The sequence below is a fragment of the Sorex fumeus genome, unplaced genomic scaffold (genome assembly GCF_029834395.1).
Source record: "Sorex fumeus unplaced genomic scaffold, SorFum_2.1 ptg000042l, whole genome shotgun sequence".
Lineage (NCBI taxonomy): Eukaryota > Metazoa > Chordata > Mammalia > Eulipotyphla > Soricidae > Sorex > Sorex fumeus.
Genome location: NW_026606099.1, coordinates 8,031,918 through 8,048,104, shown reverse-complemented (window position 1 = coordinate 8,048,104; position 16,187 = coordinate 8,031,918). Strand labels below are relative to the sequence as shown.

The following is a 16,187-nucleotide window of genomic DNA, read 5'->3' as shown; positions in this document are numbered from 1 at the left end:
CCCGGGGTGTGCAGGTCCTCGGGGCCAGCGGGCTCCTAAGTGTCGTCGGAGTCTTCGCCTCCGCTGGCGCCGCTGGGCTCGGCCTCGCTGGACTCAGGGGGCTCGTGGGCCAGCAGCTCGGTGAGCCCCTGTGCGCGGAGCAGGAGGCCGCCGCCCAGGAACAGGACCCCGCAGAGCACCAGCAGCGAAAGCACGCCCAGCACCGCCGCCTGCACCGTGGCGCGCGACCCCTCGGGGGGCTCCGGAGGGGCCCCGGACTGGTTGCAGCAGGAGCTCAGCCAGGCGGTCCGCGAGCCGTTCATGCTCGGATGCTGGCGGCCCAGATGCGCGCCTGGGACGGCCAGATGTGCAAGCCGGCGGCGAAGGGGAGGGGCTGGAGGGGCGGGCCCGGCGCCGACGCCCCTGAGCCTCACCCAGAGCTCTGAGCCCTTCTGAAACCCAGCCCGGACTCCTTCCCAGCCTGGGGTAGTTCCTGTGGCCCCCAAGGCCACATCCTCCTGGGCCGGCCCCAAGGCATCTCCCTCCTACCCGATGGGTCTCCAAAGCCCCATCCCTATTCCTGGCTCTGTCCCTGGGCCAGAGCAAAGTACAGCCAGGTGGCCTGCTCTGTGCTTGGGGAGGGGGGTCCCCCACCCTGACCCCAGTCGAGGACTGCATCCGGCAGTTGGCTGCAAACCACCGTGAGACGCCTTTTCCCAGGAGAGAGGCGGAACATTTGTGGAATGGCACCGATAGCCGTTGAAAACGGCGAGTCTCCTGGACCACTCAAGCAGGAGGCAAAGACACCATCCAGGGCTTCAGCAGTGAGCCTGGCCCTTAGGGAGGCTCCTTGGCTGGACTGGTAGGTTGGCATCTCCCGGCCAGCAGGGAATAGAGAGGGAAGAGAGTGGGGGGTGGGGGTGGGGGGCGGAATCCAGCCCCCACCACTTCCCTCATACCACCTCTGAGACAGCAGGCTGGGATGTTACTGTCCTGTCCAGTAGGATCAAGCTGGCTGTCCCGTGATGGATCCGGGACAGGAGAGTAGGGCTGAGGCTCAGGACGGAGCCCCGAGCGCGTGCGGGGTTCCTAAGCTACCACAGGGCGGGGCCAGGGAGGAGGCTCGGGAGCACGGCACTTGCCTGTCCAGGAGGGGCCCTGGGTTCCATCCTGGCCCAACGCCCTTCTGGCATCAAGCCAGAGCCCTCTTTCACAGCAGCTGCCTGAGCGAGCCCCTCGGACCCTCCCGCGGAGCAAGAGCCAGGAGCACCCAGGGGGCGGGCCGATCAGCCAGGGTCACGCACCTCTAGACTCGCCGGGATGGGCTTCACCCTCTGGAATGTCACAGAGATTAAGGGCGGCCCATAAACCGGTTGGGAAATGTCACATGACCAAGGCAGCTGGCAACGGGGGAAAAGGAGCGACCCTTAGTCCTTGTGGGGGAGGAATTAGCTCCCGGAGCCCGACACTCCCACTTCTCAGGGCCTTCCTGCCCCAGTTCACTTAATCTGGATGCAGCTGGCCTAGAGACAGCAAAAAGCACTGCGAGACTAAATCAATTAAAAGCACAGAGTGGAGCGCATTGATCTGGAGCTAAGCCTCGTCCTAGGAGGCAGCAGGGGCTGGGCTGGATGTGCGAGAGGGGTCATGGCTGCTCCTAAAGCCACTCTCCAGGGCTGGAGCGATAGCACAGCGGGGAGGGCGTTTGCCTTACACTCGGCCAACCCAGGTTCGATTCCCAGCATCCCATAGGGTCCCCCGAGCACCGCCAGGAGTGATTCCTGAGTGCATGAACCAGGAGTAACTCCTGTGCATCGCCGGGTGTGACTCCCCCCCCAAAAAAAAAGCAAAAATAAAAAAAATAAAGCCACTCTCCAGAGAAACCCCAAGTGAAAGGGCCCTTCCGGGGGCTGGCGGGGAGGGGTGGGCACTGTGTGTTCTGGACAGAGGACACTGGGGCACTCGTGAAGGAGCACACAAAAGCACATAACCAGGAGACTGGGCTTCCTGAGGAGAAAGGTGGGTCACCTCCGGAACCTGGCCCAACGTTCCCATGGAGCGAGAATCACACCCACCCAGGTGGATGTCCAACGCAATTATCAGCCTGATCTGTTTTCATCGATCTTTAATTCCCAGCCACCGTTCCCCTCGGTTTCAAATCAAGGCCTCAACGAACTCCAGATGCCCCAGGCTTGCCATGCAAAGTGCTCATGTCTCAAGGTCGTACACGAGACCAGGGAAGATGGCTCAGCCCGGACACTTTCTCGACTTGGAATCCGCATCTCGGCAATGACTCTCCTGTACAGTGGAGAAAGAAGGGGACCCCGCTGGGGGCGTGGAGGGGCAGTGCGGGCCAGCCTGCCCATCAGCAGAGGTTAGTGAAGGGGACAGTCCAGCAACCGCAGCGCACGGAAGACAGCGGGCGCCCCAGCCTCCCTCGGGACCCACAGCCGGGTCCGAGCCCCGGGGACGTGTAGTGCGATCCGGGATGCGCAGGGTCCGTGGAGACCTAGAGAGCCAGAGTGTCCTTGATCAGCCTGCGCATGGTGGTGGTGACCGAGGTGCCCAGCGCATCGGTGATCTGGAAGGAGATCTTGTAGAGGTAGGGCTGCACGTCCCGCAGGCCCGTGTCGAACACATTGTCCACCTCCGACTGCGTGGGCATCTTGGGCAGGTACTCGTGCCGGTTCATCACCTCCACGATGTTGATGATCTTCTCACACAGTTTCTCGCCCACCTTCTCCCGGCAGATCTGCCGCTCCTGCTCCGTGGCCAGGGCGACCACGTGCACCTTGACCGTCCACACCTCCCACGGGATGCACTCGTCGGAGAAGGGCCAGCGAGACTTCTTCTTCTGGTAGAACTCCAAGGACATCTGTCCTAGCCCGTCACCACCGGAGTTGCGCAGCGCGTCCTGGGGAAGAGGAGTGACAGGTGCCACCTGGAGCCGCCGCGGAGCTCTCGCCGCCCCCCGGGGCCTGCGGCCCCCACCCCAGGCAAGTCTGCCTCCTTGGTCTGCTCTAGCAGGGGACCTGCAGCAAGGGCAGGAAAGGAGGCCCCGGGTGGGGGAAGAGCTGAGTGAGGCGACCCTAAAAGTGAGGGTCCTGGGGCCAGGGCGACAGCAGAGTCGGGAGGCACGCCCTGGCACACAGCCAAGCTGGGTTCGTTCCCACGTCTGGTCCCCCGAGCACAGCTGCAAGTGACCCCTAAGCACTGCCAGGTGCGACCCTAACGGCAACAGAAATGCAAGTGAGGAACCCAACAAAACGCATCTCCTCAGAACCGAAACAGCCTTGCTCAGAGAACGGTGGCGAAGCACTCACGCTGGCCAAACCTCTGGAACCCCACGGCCCCTCTCGACAACGGCCAGGCCGAGGAAGGAGGCTCAGAGAGGAATGCACCGCTGCAGGCCGGTGGTGGGTTTTGCCAAGGAGTGAATGAGGAGTGCTGAATTGTAATTTTTTTTTTTTGCTTGTCTTGTGGGTCACACCCAGCGATGCACAGGGGTTCCTCCTGGCTCAGCACTCAGGAATGACTCCTGGCGGTGCTCGGGGGACCATATGGGACGCTGGGAATCAAACCCGGGTGTCCATGTGCAAGGCAAATGCCCTCCCCGCTGTGCTATCGCTCCAGCCCCAAGGAGTGCTGAACTGCAAATCCTTCCTCTTCACCTTTACCTGACAGGCTTTTCTTCCCACCAGCCCTCCTCTCTGGCCTCTATCCTCCTCAGCTTCATCATGGCTCATTCTCCTCAGGTAAATCCTATTTGCCTTCTCCCCTACCAAGAACATAGGGATTACATAAATATTCTAAGAATATATTGATCAATTATAAAAATATCATTTAGATGAATATAGATCTTAATTATGGAGCAAGGAATAGGGAGAAGTCGCAACAGAATTATTCTTGAATAATAATTTTGGATTGTTTTCTGAGGGAATGACCCCAGGCCCAAATTATTTTCTTTAGATCTAAAGGCTTCTGGGTACACTGGTGGTGGGAAACGGACACTGGTAAAGGGATGGGTGATGGAACACTGTATGACTGAAACCCAATCAAGAACCATTTTGTAACTGTATCTCAGTGATTCCATTTTAAACAGTAATTCAAAAACAGCTCTGAAGACTTTAAGGAAAAAGAAAAAAAAAAACCAGCAGCCTGGAGAGCCCTGAAGGCAAGAAGGCAACAAAAGAACAGAGAGGAAGGGGGAAGCAGGACGCCCCCATGCCCCTGTCCAGCTGCGGCGCCCCCGGCTCCTCTGGGAAGCGAAGGGGCCCGTCTGCGCGGCAATTCTGCCTGTTTCACCCCCCACACCCCCCCAATGAGGTGTCGGAGTCCCACGATCCTCCTCCCAGCACTGCCGGGACCCTGAAGCACCTTTTCTTCAATTTGGGGGCCAGCTCAGGGTGATGGGGTAAGGACACTGCCCTCCAATTCTGGCCCTCCCTCAGGGCCACGCCAACGGCAAACACCAGGACACGGCTGTCACGGGCTGTTCCAAGCATGTGACGCTAGACCCACTTCATCTCCTCAGCACATCCATGCCCCAACTTTACACGCAGGGAAACTGAGGCCCAGAGGAGCAGACAGTCACATACCTGCTCACGCACAGGCACCTGGCGAATGGAGGACGAATGCCACGACTCCCCAGGGGACAGGTAGGCCGCTCACAACTCACCCTCTGGGGACTGAGGGGGGGGGGGGGGGGGGGGGTGAGCTGGGTGTGAGGGAGGGTCCAGCCCTACCAGGCATGCTTCTTGGTTAGCACACAGCGCCGGGCAGTGTGGGGCTCTCCAACCCCTTCTCATCTGACCCAAGAGAGCAACTGAAAACTTTTCCTGGGGGATGGGGAGAGAGCTCACTGGGCTGGGACATGCCTTGCCACACACGTAGGAGGCCTGGGTTCACTCCCCAGCACCACATGGGCCCGGATAGACTTGACCCCTGAGCACCGAAGCAGCCCTTAGGCACCACTCGATAACACCTCAAAAGATATATAAAGATTTCCTGAAATAGAAAAAAATTAATAAAAAAAAAGTTTTGGGGACCAAGAGAGAGTACAGCAGGAAGCACTTGTCTTGCATGTCGCCCACCCAGGTGGTTTGATATCTGGCATCTCATAGGGTCCCCTGAGCACCACCAGGAGTGATTCCTGAGGAGCCAGGAATAACCCCTGAGCATTTGGGTGTGACAAAAAAAAACACGCAAAAATTTCCTAGGGCTGAAGAGATAGTAAGGTACTTGCCTTGTATGTGGCCAATCCTATTTTGTTTTTTTTTTTCTTTTTGGGTCACACCCAGTGATGCTCAGGGGTTATTCCTGGCTCTGCACTCAGGAATTACTCCTGGCGGTGCTTGGGGGACCATATGGGACCCTGGGGATTGAACCCAGGTCGGCCGCGTGCAAGGCAAACGCCCTACCCGCTGTGCTATCGCTCTGGCCCCGCCAATCCTATTTTGATCCCTGGCACTAAGTATGGTCCCCTGAACCCCCTGAGAAGTGATTCCTGAGTGCAGAACCAGGGATAAGCCCTGAGCACTACTGGGTGTGCACCCCCCCCAAAAAAAAAACACATAAAACATTGGAGGCAGAGAAAAGGGGAGCCGACCACTCTCCAGGGAATCAGTGGGCACCTACAGTGAACGCTTATGCCCACGGGCACCCACCTCGCTCCACCTCTTCTCAAGGTCCCCCTCCTTCCCCAGAGCAGTTCTGAAATGGCCTAGGAAGAGGGAGCGTGCGGGGGTGTCAGGGACCTTGAGCCCCGCTTGCCACACCCCTGCCTTACCTTGAACTCCCCAACGACCTTGCGCAGGGCACGGTCCAGCTCATCGGAGGAGACCCGCACGTAGGTGAAGTCGATGAAGTCGCAGTCGACGTCCTGGGTGCCCACGGTGCCGATGGAGTAGGTGCCCTCCTTCTTGTAGTGGAACTTGCCCGTGCTCCGGTGCAGGAGTACCGTGTGCAGCACCGCCAGCATGGCCTCCTCCACCTGCCGCCCCTCCACCGACACCTCCAGCACCTCTGAGCGACAGTTCATGCTGCCGCCTGCTCCCGGACCACAGCAGGTCAAGAGTCGACAGCCCGGAGGTCACCCTGCAGGAAGCCAGGTCAGGACATCGGCATCATTGGCCTCGTCACTTTCTAGGCGGCCCAGAGCCCTCCCTGAGGCCCAGCTCTGCACCGTTTTGCGTTCCCACGGCCCTCGCTAGTATAAAGGCCCTCAGGATAGGAAAGGGAGCTAGCTCCCGGACTACTGGCTGAGACTTCGATTCTGCCTGACAGCCAGTGGTCTGCAGTGTCGCGGGGGACAGGGTGGGGTTAGGGGGAAAAGGAAGACCGGAATTCCTAGGACCCCTGAATGATCGGGTAAGGAATTCTGAATTCGCGTGTTGCAAGGAGTACTCTGCCAACATTGACTCTGCGCTTCAGAAGTTAACACTGGCAGAAGGGCTAAGAGTGTACCAGGTCAGGAAGGAGGCTCAGTGCTAGTGCGTCTGCTTCAACAGATGTGGCCGTGGCCCAAACGACAGAGCACCCAGGTGGCAGCTCACACACCGAGCCTGTGTGAAGCCAAGTCCGATCCCTGGCACCTTATTCCTCCTATCCCAGAACCGGAGAATGTCGCCCTGGTGGCCAGTGAGCACCACTGGACCTCGCACTAAATGGAGTGCACCAGTAAAAAATCAAACAAACAAAAACAAAAACTGGGGGCTGGAGCCATAGCACAGTGGGTAGGGTGTTTGCCTTGCACGCAGCCGACCCAGGTTCGATTCCCAGCATCCCATATGGCCCCCCGAGCACCACCAAGAGTAATTCCTGAGTGCATCATCCAGGAGTAACTCCTGTGCATTGCGGGGTGTGACCCAAAAAGAAAAACAAAAAAGAAACAAAAAACTGACGAATGTATTTCCACCCCAAGTCCTGCATGTTTCCAGGGCCACGTAGACTCTTAAGGTAATGCTTGTGGCCTTAAGGCATTAGGGAGAGGTGGCATCACAGAATTCAAGGGGGTGGGCACAGAGGTGGAAGTTTCCCCATCCCGTAGTCCTGGGTTACAATCCCAGCACTCCTGCATCTCACTCTGTGACCTTAAGCAAATCAGTTCAACTCTGAGCCTGCTTTCATGTCTGTTGTAAGGATTGGCCACACATATAAAACACGGAACAGGAATGACAAATGACTCCAGGGGAGTCGATGGCTCAAAGGGCTGGAGTACACTGCAGGAGGCCCAGGTTCAATCCCCAGCATCACACGGTCCTCCAGACTCCTGACTCCAAAGCCAAACAGCTGAGGCTGAAGTGATAGCGCAGTGGGTAGGGCGTTTGCTTTGCACGTGGCCGACCTGGGTTCGATTCCCAGCATCCTATATGTCCCCCGAGCACCACCAGGAGTAATTCCTGAGTGCATGAGCCAGGAGTAACCACTGTGCATTGTCAGGTGTGACCCAAAGAGCAAAAAAAAAAAAAAAAAAAAGCCAAACAGCTGCTCAGAAGCCCAGCTTTGTCCTTTGCTCAACTCCTATGTGCCTCTAACTCGGGACTGGAGCGATAGCATAGTGGGTAGGGCGTTTGCCTTGCACGCGGCCCAACCTGGGTTCGATTCCCAGCATCCCATATGGTCCCCCCAAGCACCGCCAGGGGTAATTCCTGAGTGCATGAACCAGGAGTAACCCCTGTGTATCGCTGGGTGTGACCCAAAAACCAAAAAAAAGAAAGAAAAAAAAAGATTATCTCACTGTCATGACATGACAGAGATGACAGGCGGCTTGCACTGGGCAGTGTGAAGGGAACAGCCTTGAGAACCAGAACCTAGCAGATAACTAACTGGAGGCAGAGGGGGCGGGTGGGTGACTACTCCCCCACTGAGCAGCTCCACTGGGGTCCTGCAGCTACTGCAACCCGCCTCTTGGAGCTGCAAGCCACAGTTTGGCTAAACCAACAGAAACCTCGCCCCTTTCCATACACCAAAAACCAACTTGTCATTTAGCCGTTCAGGGCTCCACGATCCCACTGGCCAGGCGAAGGCGCTCGGGCTCCCAAGACCACGCCAGCTGGAGCCCCAGCTTCTTTCTCTCCAGAGTGGGGGCCCCTCTCCTGCAGGCTGGGAGTCACCCGGACCCACCCTGCCAGCAGCTCAGCGCTGTCCCAGGGGGCACAGCTGTGTGCCGAGGGCCCAGTTCAAGCCCGCTCCGCCTCTCCACGGGGAGCCGGAGGGGGACGGGGGTCCAGGCGCTGGCGAGCATCACCCACGCGTGGCTCGTCTTGGGGCTGTCATCGGGCACCCGGTCCTTGAGGGCAGGACCCGTCAACAACATCCCCAGCCACCTGGGGCCACCTGGGGCCACGTGACCGGTTGCTCAACTCCGCCCGACCCAGGAACGCCGGGTCCTGCCCAGGGCGCCCGGGCGAAGGGTGGGCGCGACGGCCCCCTCCACGCAGCAGTCCCCACCCAGAGACCCCCCACTCGGGTTCCGCTCAGTCCCGGAACCCCTCCTTGATGCTTGGCGGGGGTGGGGTGCTCTCTGCGCGGTGCGGGCGCCGCCCACCGTCGGGCCTCCGGGGCAGCTCCCGCGTCGGCCGCAGCCCCCCAGGGTCCGCGCGAGCCCCCCGCCCCCCGCCCCCCGCCACGCCCCTCCCCCCGTCTGCGCCGAGCCCCGGCTGGCCCCTCGCAGCTCCGGGGAGGGTCGGGGATGGCTCCGGCGTCGGGGGGGTGGGGGGGTGGGCGGGCGATCCCCCCACCCCCACCCCGGCTCGGGGCCTCCAGGCGCGACCCCCGACCCGCCGAGCGCCCGCCCCGGCCCGCGGGACCCCGACTCCGCGCCGGGCCGCTCCCACCCGCCGCCCGCGAGCGCGCGCGGGGCCAGTCCCCGCCGCCGTGTGCGCGACGCCTTCGCGGGTTACCTCCAAGCCCCTCGGGGAGGTCCGCGGAGACGCCCCCTCGCCCTCCCCGCGGGCACGGACCCTCTCGCCCGCGGCGGCCGGAAGCGGGCGGTCGGGCCCCGAGCCACGCACTTCCGCCACAGAGTCGCGGCGGAGGCTAGAGAGGCCGCCGCGCGGGGGCTGGCTCGGTGCTGCCTCCCTCGGTGGAGGACCGTCAGCGCCGCCGGGAGCCGGGCTCTGGGCGCAGGCGAGGTCCGCAGCCCTGGACCCCCTTATCAGCACACAGGACAGCTGATTCCCCTCGGATCCCCCCAGACATGGAGCAGCCCTTTGGAAAATGCCCTTTGGAGATGATCGGAGCCAGGGTCTGGTGACACACCAAGGGCGGGGCGAAACTTCAGCCTGTCCAGTGGGAGTTTGCAGAAAGCATCCCAGGCTCACAGAGATGCTGAAGACGGGACTTGACTGGGTCCTTCTCTCCATCCCCGAGCATACCTTGATGTTCCACCATCAGTGCTTGTAATGCTGACAGTGCTTGTAAAGCTTGCAATTCCGCTTTTTTGTAGTTTTTGTTCTGGGGGTCCACCGGCAATACTCAGGGGTTACTCCTGGCTCTGTGCCTCTGTGCTCAGGAATTACTCCTGACGTCTCCCCTGATGGTATTGGGGTGACCAGACAAGATGCAGAGGATCGATCCAACCCGGGTCGGCTGTATACAAGGCAACTGCACTACCGGCTGTCCTGTTGCCCCAGCCTCTAATTTGGCCATTCCTCTAACGGGGAGGCTTTCTAAAGGGATATGGCTCAAGGGTAGAAAACTTACTCCGCCTAGAGACTAAGATCCTGGATTTCACACTTCTGCCATCCCCGCCCTGACCCCCTGCACTGCAAAAAACCTTGGAAACGGTGCTTGTAAATTTCTCTGCCCTGGCCTCCTCCTACCTGGTCAGTCACCAATCTGCTTCCTTCCTTGCAGGAGTACAGCTCCAGACCCCCAGACCCCAGTCTTGCTCTGGTCAGCTCCTATCCCTGTCTGCAGCTTTCTCTCCTCTCCAGGTAGCCTCAGTGTACCCCCAGGATGTGAAGAAGGAGATAGATGCCCGCTTCACAGACCAATACAAAACCGGAGCAGGGGCTGGAGCAATGGCACAGCAGGTAGGGCGTTTACCTTGCACGCGGCCGACCTGAGTTCGATTCCCAGCATCCCATATGGTCCCCTGAGCACCGCCAGGAGAGATTTCTGAGTGCAGAGCCAGGAATAACCCCTGTGCATTGCCAGGTATGACCCAAAAAAAAAAAAAAAACAGAGCAGAGTCTCAGAAGAACATAATGAGTGGGAAGGGGCTCTGAGCTCTGATGGGGGGGGGGGGTTGAGGCATCCAGGAGGGCCCGGGGAACATGTCTCCCAGAGGCTGTGGGTGACTGAGAAGAGAGACTGGGCCCTACCCCCTACTTCTCAGACCCTTCTGCTCCTCTCCTGACGTCAGAGTCAGCCACTGTTGCCGCCCCTGGCCTCGTCAGCTACACAACGGCTGAACTGGCGGTGTTGTGCCAACTTCTCCAACCTCCTCTCAAGATAGATATGATTTACCCCCAACTTACAGAGAGTGAAAGCAGGCTGGGGATCTGCTGGGAACGGCTGATTTTGTGTGTCAACTTGACTGTACCCCAGAGGGCCCCGGCAGGCAGCTGGTCAAGCCTTTCTCTGGTGGGTGTGAGGTGATCCCGGAGAAAAGCATTTGAACTCAGAGAGTCCACCGCGGGGAGGGTAATGGGCTTTGCTTCTCCAGCCAGTTGAAGACCTGAAGAGAGTGAAAGGGGCTGACCCTTTGGAGGCCAGAGTGATAGTACAGCTGGTAACCAGGTTCTATCCTGGCATCCTGTATGGTTCCCTGAAACCGCCAGGAGTGAGCCCGGAGTGAAGAGCCAGGAATAACCCCTGAACATCACATCACCGGGTGTGGCACAAAAACAAAAACAAAAAAGGCCGAGCCTCCAGACGTAGATTTAGGAATTGGCCATGGGATGTAGCGCAGGCCCTGAGTAGGCCTTACCTGTGTAAAGCCCTGGGCTTAATCCCAGCCTTGTAAAATAAAAGAAATGAGATAAAGAGAAGCAGAATATTTGACCTTCCTGAGTCTGCTGCTGTTGGGCTTGTTTTGGGATTTTTGCTCACACCCACCAGCACTCAGGGGTAACTCCCGGCTCTGCACTCAGGAATTATTCCTGGCAGTGCTCAGAGAACCATATGGGATATCAGAGGTCAAACCTGGGTCGGCCGCCTGCAAGGCAAGTGCCCGGATTTTTCCTACTTTCCAGGCCTTTGGGCATTAACTACAGTGACAGATCAGCTCTCAACATCTCTGGCTTGCTGATCGTGGGTTTGGTAGACATTGTAGTTAGAGGTGCCAGTTCCTTATAACAAATTCATATACTAGAAACTTAGTATACTAGATACTTTATATACTAGAGACTCAGGGGTCATTCCCTGCATGACATGGTGCCCAGGGCATCACTGAATGCAACCCTTCAGCACTGATTCTGGAGTATCCCCTGAGCGTCATCGGGTGATGATTACCTAAAGAAAACAACTCTATGTACACACACTACTGGTTATTTTAAATATTTTTGAGAGAACTCTGATTAGTAGACTTGCCAAGGTATTTATTTTCTGTGTTCATTTATTTATTTATTTATTTATTTATTTTGCTTTTTGGGTCACAACCGGCGAGGCACAAGGGTTACTCCTGGCTCTGCACTCAGGAGTTACTCCTGGCGGTGCTCAGGGGACCATATGAGATGCTGGGAATCAAACTCAGGTTGGCAGCGTGCAAGGCAAACGCCCTACCAGCTGTGCTATCTCTCCAGCCCTTGTGTTCATTTATTATTATTATTATTATTATTTTGCAGTGCTAAAGGTTAAACCCAGAGCCTCACACTTGCAAGGTGAATGCTCTAATGTTGATCTCAATGCCCGGTCCCCATGGGTCATTTTATCTCCTGTGTCTCTGAAACTCCGGAGACTTCTGACAGACTCAGGCCTCCCACCTCTAACTCAGGCCTAGATGTTGACCAATCCTTGCTCAGGGCACCTTGATACATCCTACAGGATTTCTGGCTCCTCAGAGCCTGTTGCCAGGAGGGCCAGGGCCAAAAGCCAGACTGTCTAGGATAAAATCATCCCCCCTCCTCCCTCCCTCCCTCCCTCCCTCCCTCCCTCTCTCTCTCTTAAATTTTTTTTTTTTGCTGGGGGGAAGGGTGGCACACCTAACAGTGCTCAGAGCTTACTCCTGGTTCTGTGCCCAGAGACCACTCCTGGCAGGCTTTGGGACCATAGGGGGTGCTGAGAATTGAACCCTGGTCATCCGTGTGTGTGCAAGACAAGTGCCCTATCCACTGTACTATTTCTCCAGCCCTTCTGATGCTCCTGATGGGTAAGAAGGTGCCTTCTGATGCCCCGTGGTGAGTCACTCATGCCAGGCCCCTGTTTCACCCATCAGGCAAGCCTCAGTCCTGGCCCAGGGGCAGGCAGGGTCAGAGGTGGTTTATGGGCTACTTCCAGGCAGGAGAAGAGCGAGCCACTCAGCACCGTCTGCAGTTCAGGCAGGGCTGGAACTGGCTCCTGCTACTGCCCCAGAGGGTCGTCTGTGGCACCTTTTGATGAAAAGTGTGTTCTCAGCGAGTTGGAAGGTGACTGACAAGAACCCCAGATGACTGGAGAAACTCAGGACAGCAACCCAGGGAGGGGCGCCGTGCCTTTCCAGGGGAAGTGCTGTTCCAGGGATCTCTTTGGAGACTGCAGGGAGAAGGCGGCGAGGCTGGGGAGAAGGGCCTCATTGAGAGCAGAGAGGGGGCCGGAGCGACAGTACAGCGGGGAGGACATTTGCCTTGCACGTGACCCAGCCGGATCCCTGGCATCCCACATGGTCCCCCAAGCACGGCCAGGAGCAATTCCTGAGTGCAGAGCCAGGAGTAACCCCTGAGCATCACTGGGTGTGACCCAAGAAGCCAAAAACAAACCAAAAAATGAGAGCAGAGCGTGGAAACTGAGGCAGCAGCTCTGGCCGCCAGGGCCCCAGCCCTGGTTGAGGCCATTAGGCTCATGGCTGCAGCGAAAGCCCGTGCAGGGCCCTGAAGGCCAAGTCACAGCTTCGGGAGGAGGCTGCAGGGTGACCTCACTCACCCCGCCCCTTCCAATGTGAGCTGGGGGGAGTGAGGCCACACGGTGGTCCTGCAGGCCAGCCCAGCTGCTCCAAGCTGACCCCACTGACGTCACAGGGAGTGTCTCCAGCCCCAGTGACAACACTGAGTGAGACTGGCATCAGGCGTGGGCCTCCTGGCAGGGCCGGCCTAGCTGGGCAGCCAGCAACCTGCGCTGACCGTCTCCCCCAGGCCCACCCCATCTGACACGGGCTCTGGGGTCCTGCACCGGGGCAGCCTCGTCATCCCTCTTGGTGGGCTGTTGCTTGCCATAGCCTTGCTCCAGGGCAGAGCCAAGGGCCGCCTGGCCACAGGAGGGGCAGAAAGCACCCCGGAAGAGGCACCTCACGGCCAGACCAGAGCCGGCATGCCTGCTGTCTGCCCCGGGAGTCTGGGGGGCTTCTCTGCATTGGGAGGGCTTGTGTTCCCTCCTCTCCTGGCATGCCGTGTCTGTCTCTGGCCAGGGGTGTGTGTCGGGGCTGGGGGTTTGTCTGATTCTGGGTGCAGCCTGCTGGGTCGGGCCCGTCTCCCCTCCTGCATGGTGTGCCCAGGCCTCTGTGCCCTTCTGTGGGAGAGAGCGTGTCTGCCCGTTTCTCCAGCTCTGGTGGGAGACCTAGCGACCCCTGAATGCTGCTCGTCTCTCCCTGGTCTTTCGCTGAGTACGTGGAGGGAGGCAACCGTATTCGTCTTCCTGGGCACCCCAGTTCCCCGGAATGAGGCCCAGCTCTCCTGCCGGCCTCCCCCACGGCTGGGCTCTGAGGGCGAGGGCTCCTTCCTGCCAGTGTGTTCCGACCAGGAGGGCAGTGACGGTCAGCATGCCTGCATCCCTCCCCCGCCTGGCTGGCAGCTAGGCGCTGCTCCCTGCTAACGCAGCACGCACAGGACAGGCCCCCACGTCCTCCTGCCCAGCTGTCACCCAGCCCCCGCGGCCACTTGGGGCTGATTTATGGTCCTGAGTAGGAGCTAGACAGTTCCAGCGCCTGGATCAGAGCTGGAGGCAACCTCAAATGGTCGCTGTGTTAGCAGGAAGCAGAGGGGAGTTAGCAGGGTGGAGGCAGGGTGACCAGAGCGCGGGGTGGGGGAGAGATGGGGGGACCGGCAGAAGCCAAGTCAGGGCCTCCAGGGTCCCAGACTCTGAGTCCGGCTGGGGGTGCTGGAATGTGCCTCCTGCCCTCAGAATGTCCCTGGCTGTGGGGGAAGGAGATGTTGGGTGATGGAAGGGACTTTATTCAACCCTGAGCAAACGCCTTCCTTCCTGCCCTCGTTCGGGGGGCTGGGAGGACCTTTAAAATATTTTTTAAAAAATTGTTTTTAGGTGGGGCTGGAGCGATAGCACAGCGGGTAGGGCGTTTGCCTTGCACGCAGCCAACAGGGCCGACCCGGGTTCGATTCCCAGCATCCCATATGGTCCCCCGAGCACTGCCAGGGGTAATTTCTGAGTGCAGAGCCAGGATTAACCCCTGAGCATCGCCGGGTGTGACCCAAAAAGCAAAAAAAAAAAATTGTTTTTAGGGGCTGGAGAGATGGCACAGCAGGTAGGGCGTTGGCCTTGCACGTGGCCGACCCGGGTTCGATCCCCAGCATCCCATAGGGTCCCCTAAGCACCGCCAGGAGTAACTCCTGAGTGCAGAGTCAGGAGGAACCCCTGGCCCACTAGCCAGCCTAGATCTTAACCAAGCCCAGCCCAGCCTGGGGTCACAAAAGAGAAAGAAAGAAGGAAAGTGTTTGCCATAGTGGCAGGCAGAGAGTGCGGGAGGGAAGCTGGGGACATTGGCAGTGGGAAATGTACACTGGTGAAGGGACTGGTGTTGGCACATGTGTGACCGGAACCCAAGCATGAGCAAGTCTCTAACTATGTATCTACTGTGATTCAACTAAAAACAATTTTTTTTTCTTTTTGGGTCACACCCGGCGATGCACAGGGGTTACTCCTGGCTCTGCACTCAGGAATGACTCCTGGCGGTGCTCGAGGGACCCTATGGGATGCTGGGGATCGAACCCGGGTAGGCCACGTGCAAGGCCAACGCCCTACCCGCTGTGCTGTTGCTCCAGCCCCTAAAAACAATTTTTTAAAAAATATTTTAAAAGGGGGCTGGAGCGATAGCACAGAGGGTAGGGCGTTGGCCTTGCACGTGGCCGACCCAGGTTCGATTCCCAGCATCCCATAGGGTCCCCTGAGCACCGCCTGGAGTCATTCCTGATGCAGAGTCAGGAGTAACCCCTGTGCATTGCCGGGTGTGACCCAAAAAACAAACAAACAAAAAAAATTTAAAAGGGGGCTGGAATGATAGCACAGCAGGTAGGGCATTGGCCTTGCACGCGGCCGACCTGGGTTCGATTCCCAGCATCCCATAGGGTCCCCTGAGCACCGCCAGGGGTAATTCCTGATGCAGAGCCAGGAGGAAGCCCTGTGCATCGCCGGGTGTGACCCAAAAAGAAAAAAAAATTGAAAAACAAATAGGGCCTGAAGTAGGGCTGAGGGCCTGGGGCTGGGCTCTGGCTGCTGAGGGCAGGGTGCCAGGAGGCCCATGGATAGAATCACCCCCTTCAGCATCAACCTCTGAGGGGCCCAGCAGCCAGGGCCCAGGAGGGGCTGGGGCCTGTGCAGATTTAAGCTGAAACAACCTGGGAATCCCGGGTCTGGCTCTCCCCTAATGGGGAGAACGTGCTCCCTGCTGCCTTGCGGCCACACAGATGTCGCTCACATGCTCCGAGCCAACTGTGCGGCATGGATTGTGGTTGACCATGACTTCTAGATGCTTCTCTGCTTCCTCAAAGCGGACCCTCCCTCCCCTAGTCCTGGTGGGCTGAGCCCAGGTGGGGCAGCTTTCTTGGCGGCCACGACCCCCTGGCCTGGGCTTTCATTCAGCGCCCCCCAGCCCCCCAATCTCAGAGTCTCCCTTCTGTGGCCACGGTGGCACCTCGGGGCTGGGGAGGGGGCCGGGGCCTGCGGGCACAGGGCCCAGCACGCGTGGGTGGGTGGGGGGAGCCGGGGAGGCAGGCTTCCTGGGTCTCCTTGGGAGGACAAACAGCAGGCTTTGAGTCCTTGGAAAATCCCGCCCGGGATTCCAGGCTCTGCCGGGCGTCACTGCCTTTTGACTATTGTCCCCGTCGGAAACGGGCCCA

General features: G+C 58.8%; 1 protein-coding gene across 1 annotated transcript; it reads right to left on the bottom strand.

Annotated features, from left to right (window-relative positions):
- Positions 1–2,121: 2,121 nt before the first annotated feature.
- On the bottom strand, positions 2,122–8,907 carry ATG101 (autophagy related 101). The gene is made up of 3 exons (XM_056119949.1): positions 8,883–8,907; positions 5,768–6,075; positions 2,122–2,893 (listed from the first exon to the last, which is right to left on the bottom strand). Exons 2-3 carry the CDS (start codon positions 6,017–6,019, stop codon positions 2,489–2,491), a joined length of 657 nt encoding a protein of 218 aa, XP_055975924.1. The 5' UTR covers positions 6,020–6,075; positions 8,883–8,907; the 3' UTR covers positions 2,122–2,488.
- Between the last annotated feature and the right edge of the window lie 7,280 nt (positions 8,908–16,187).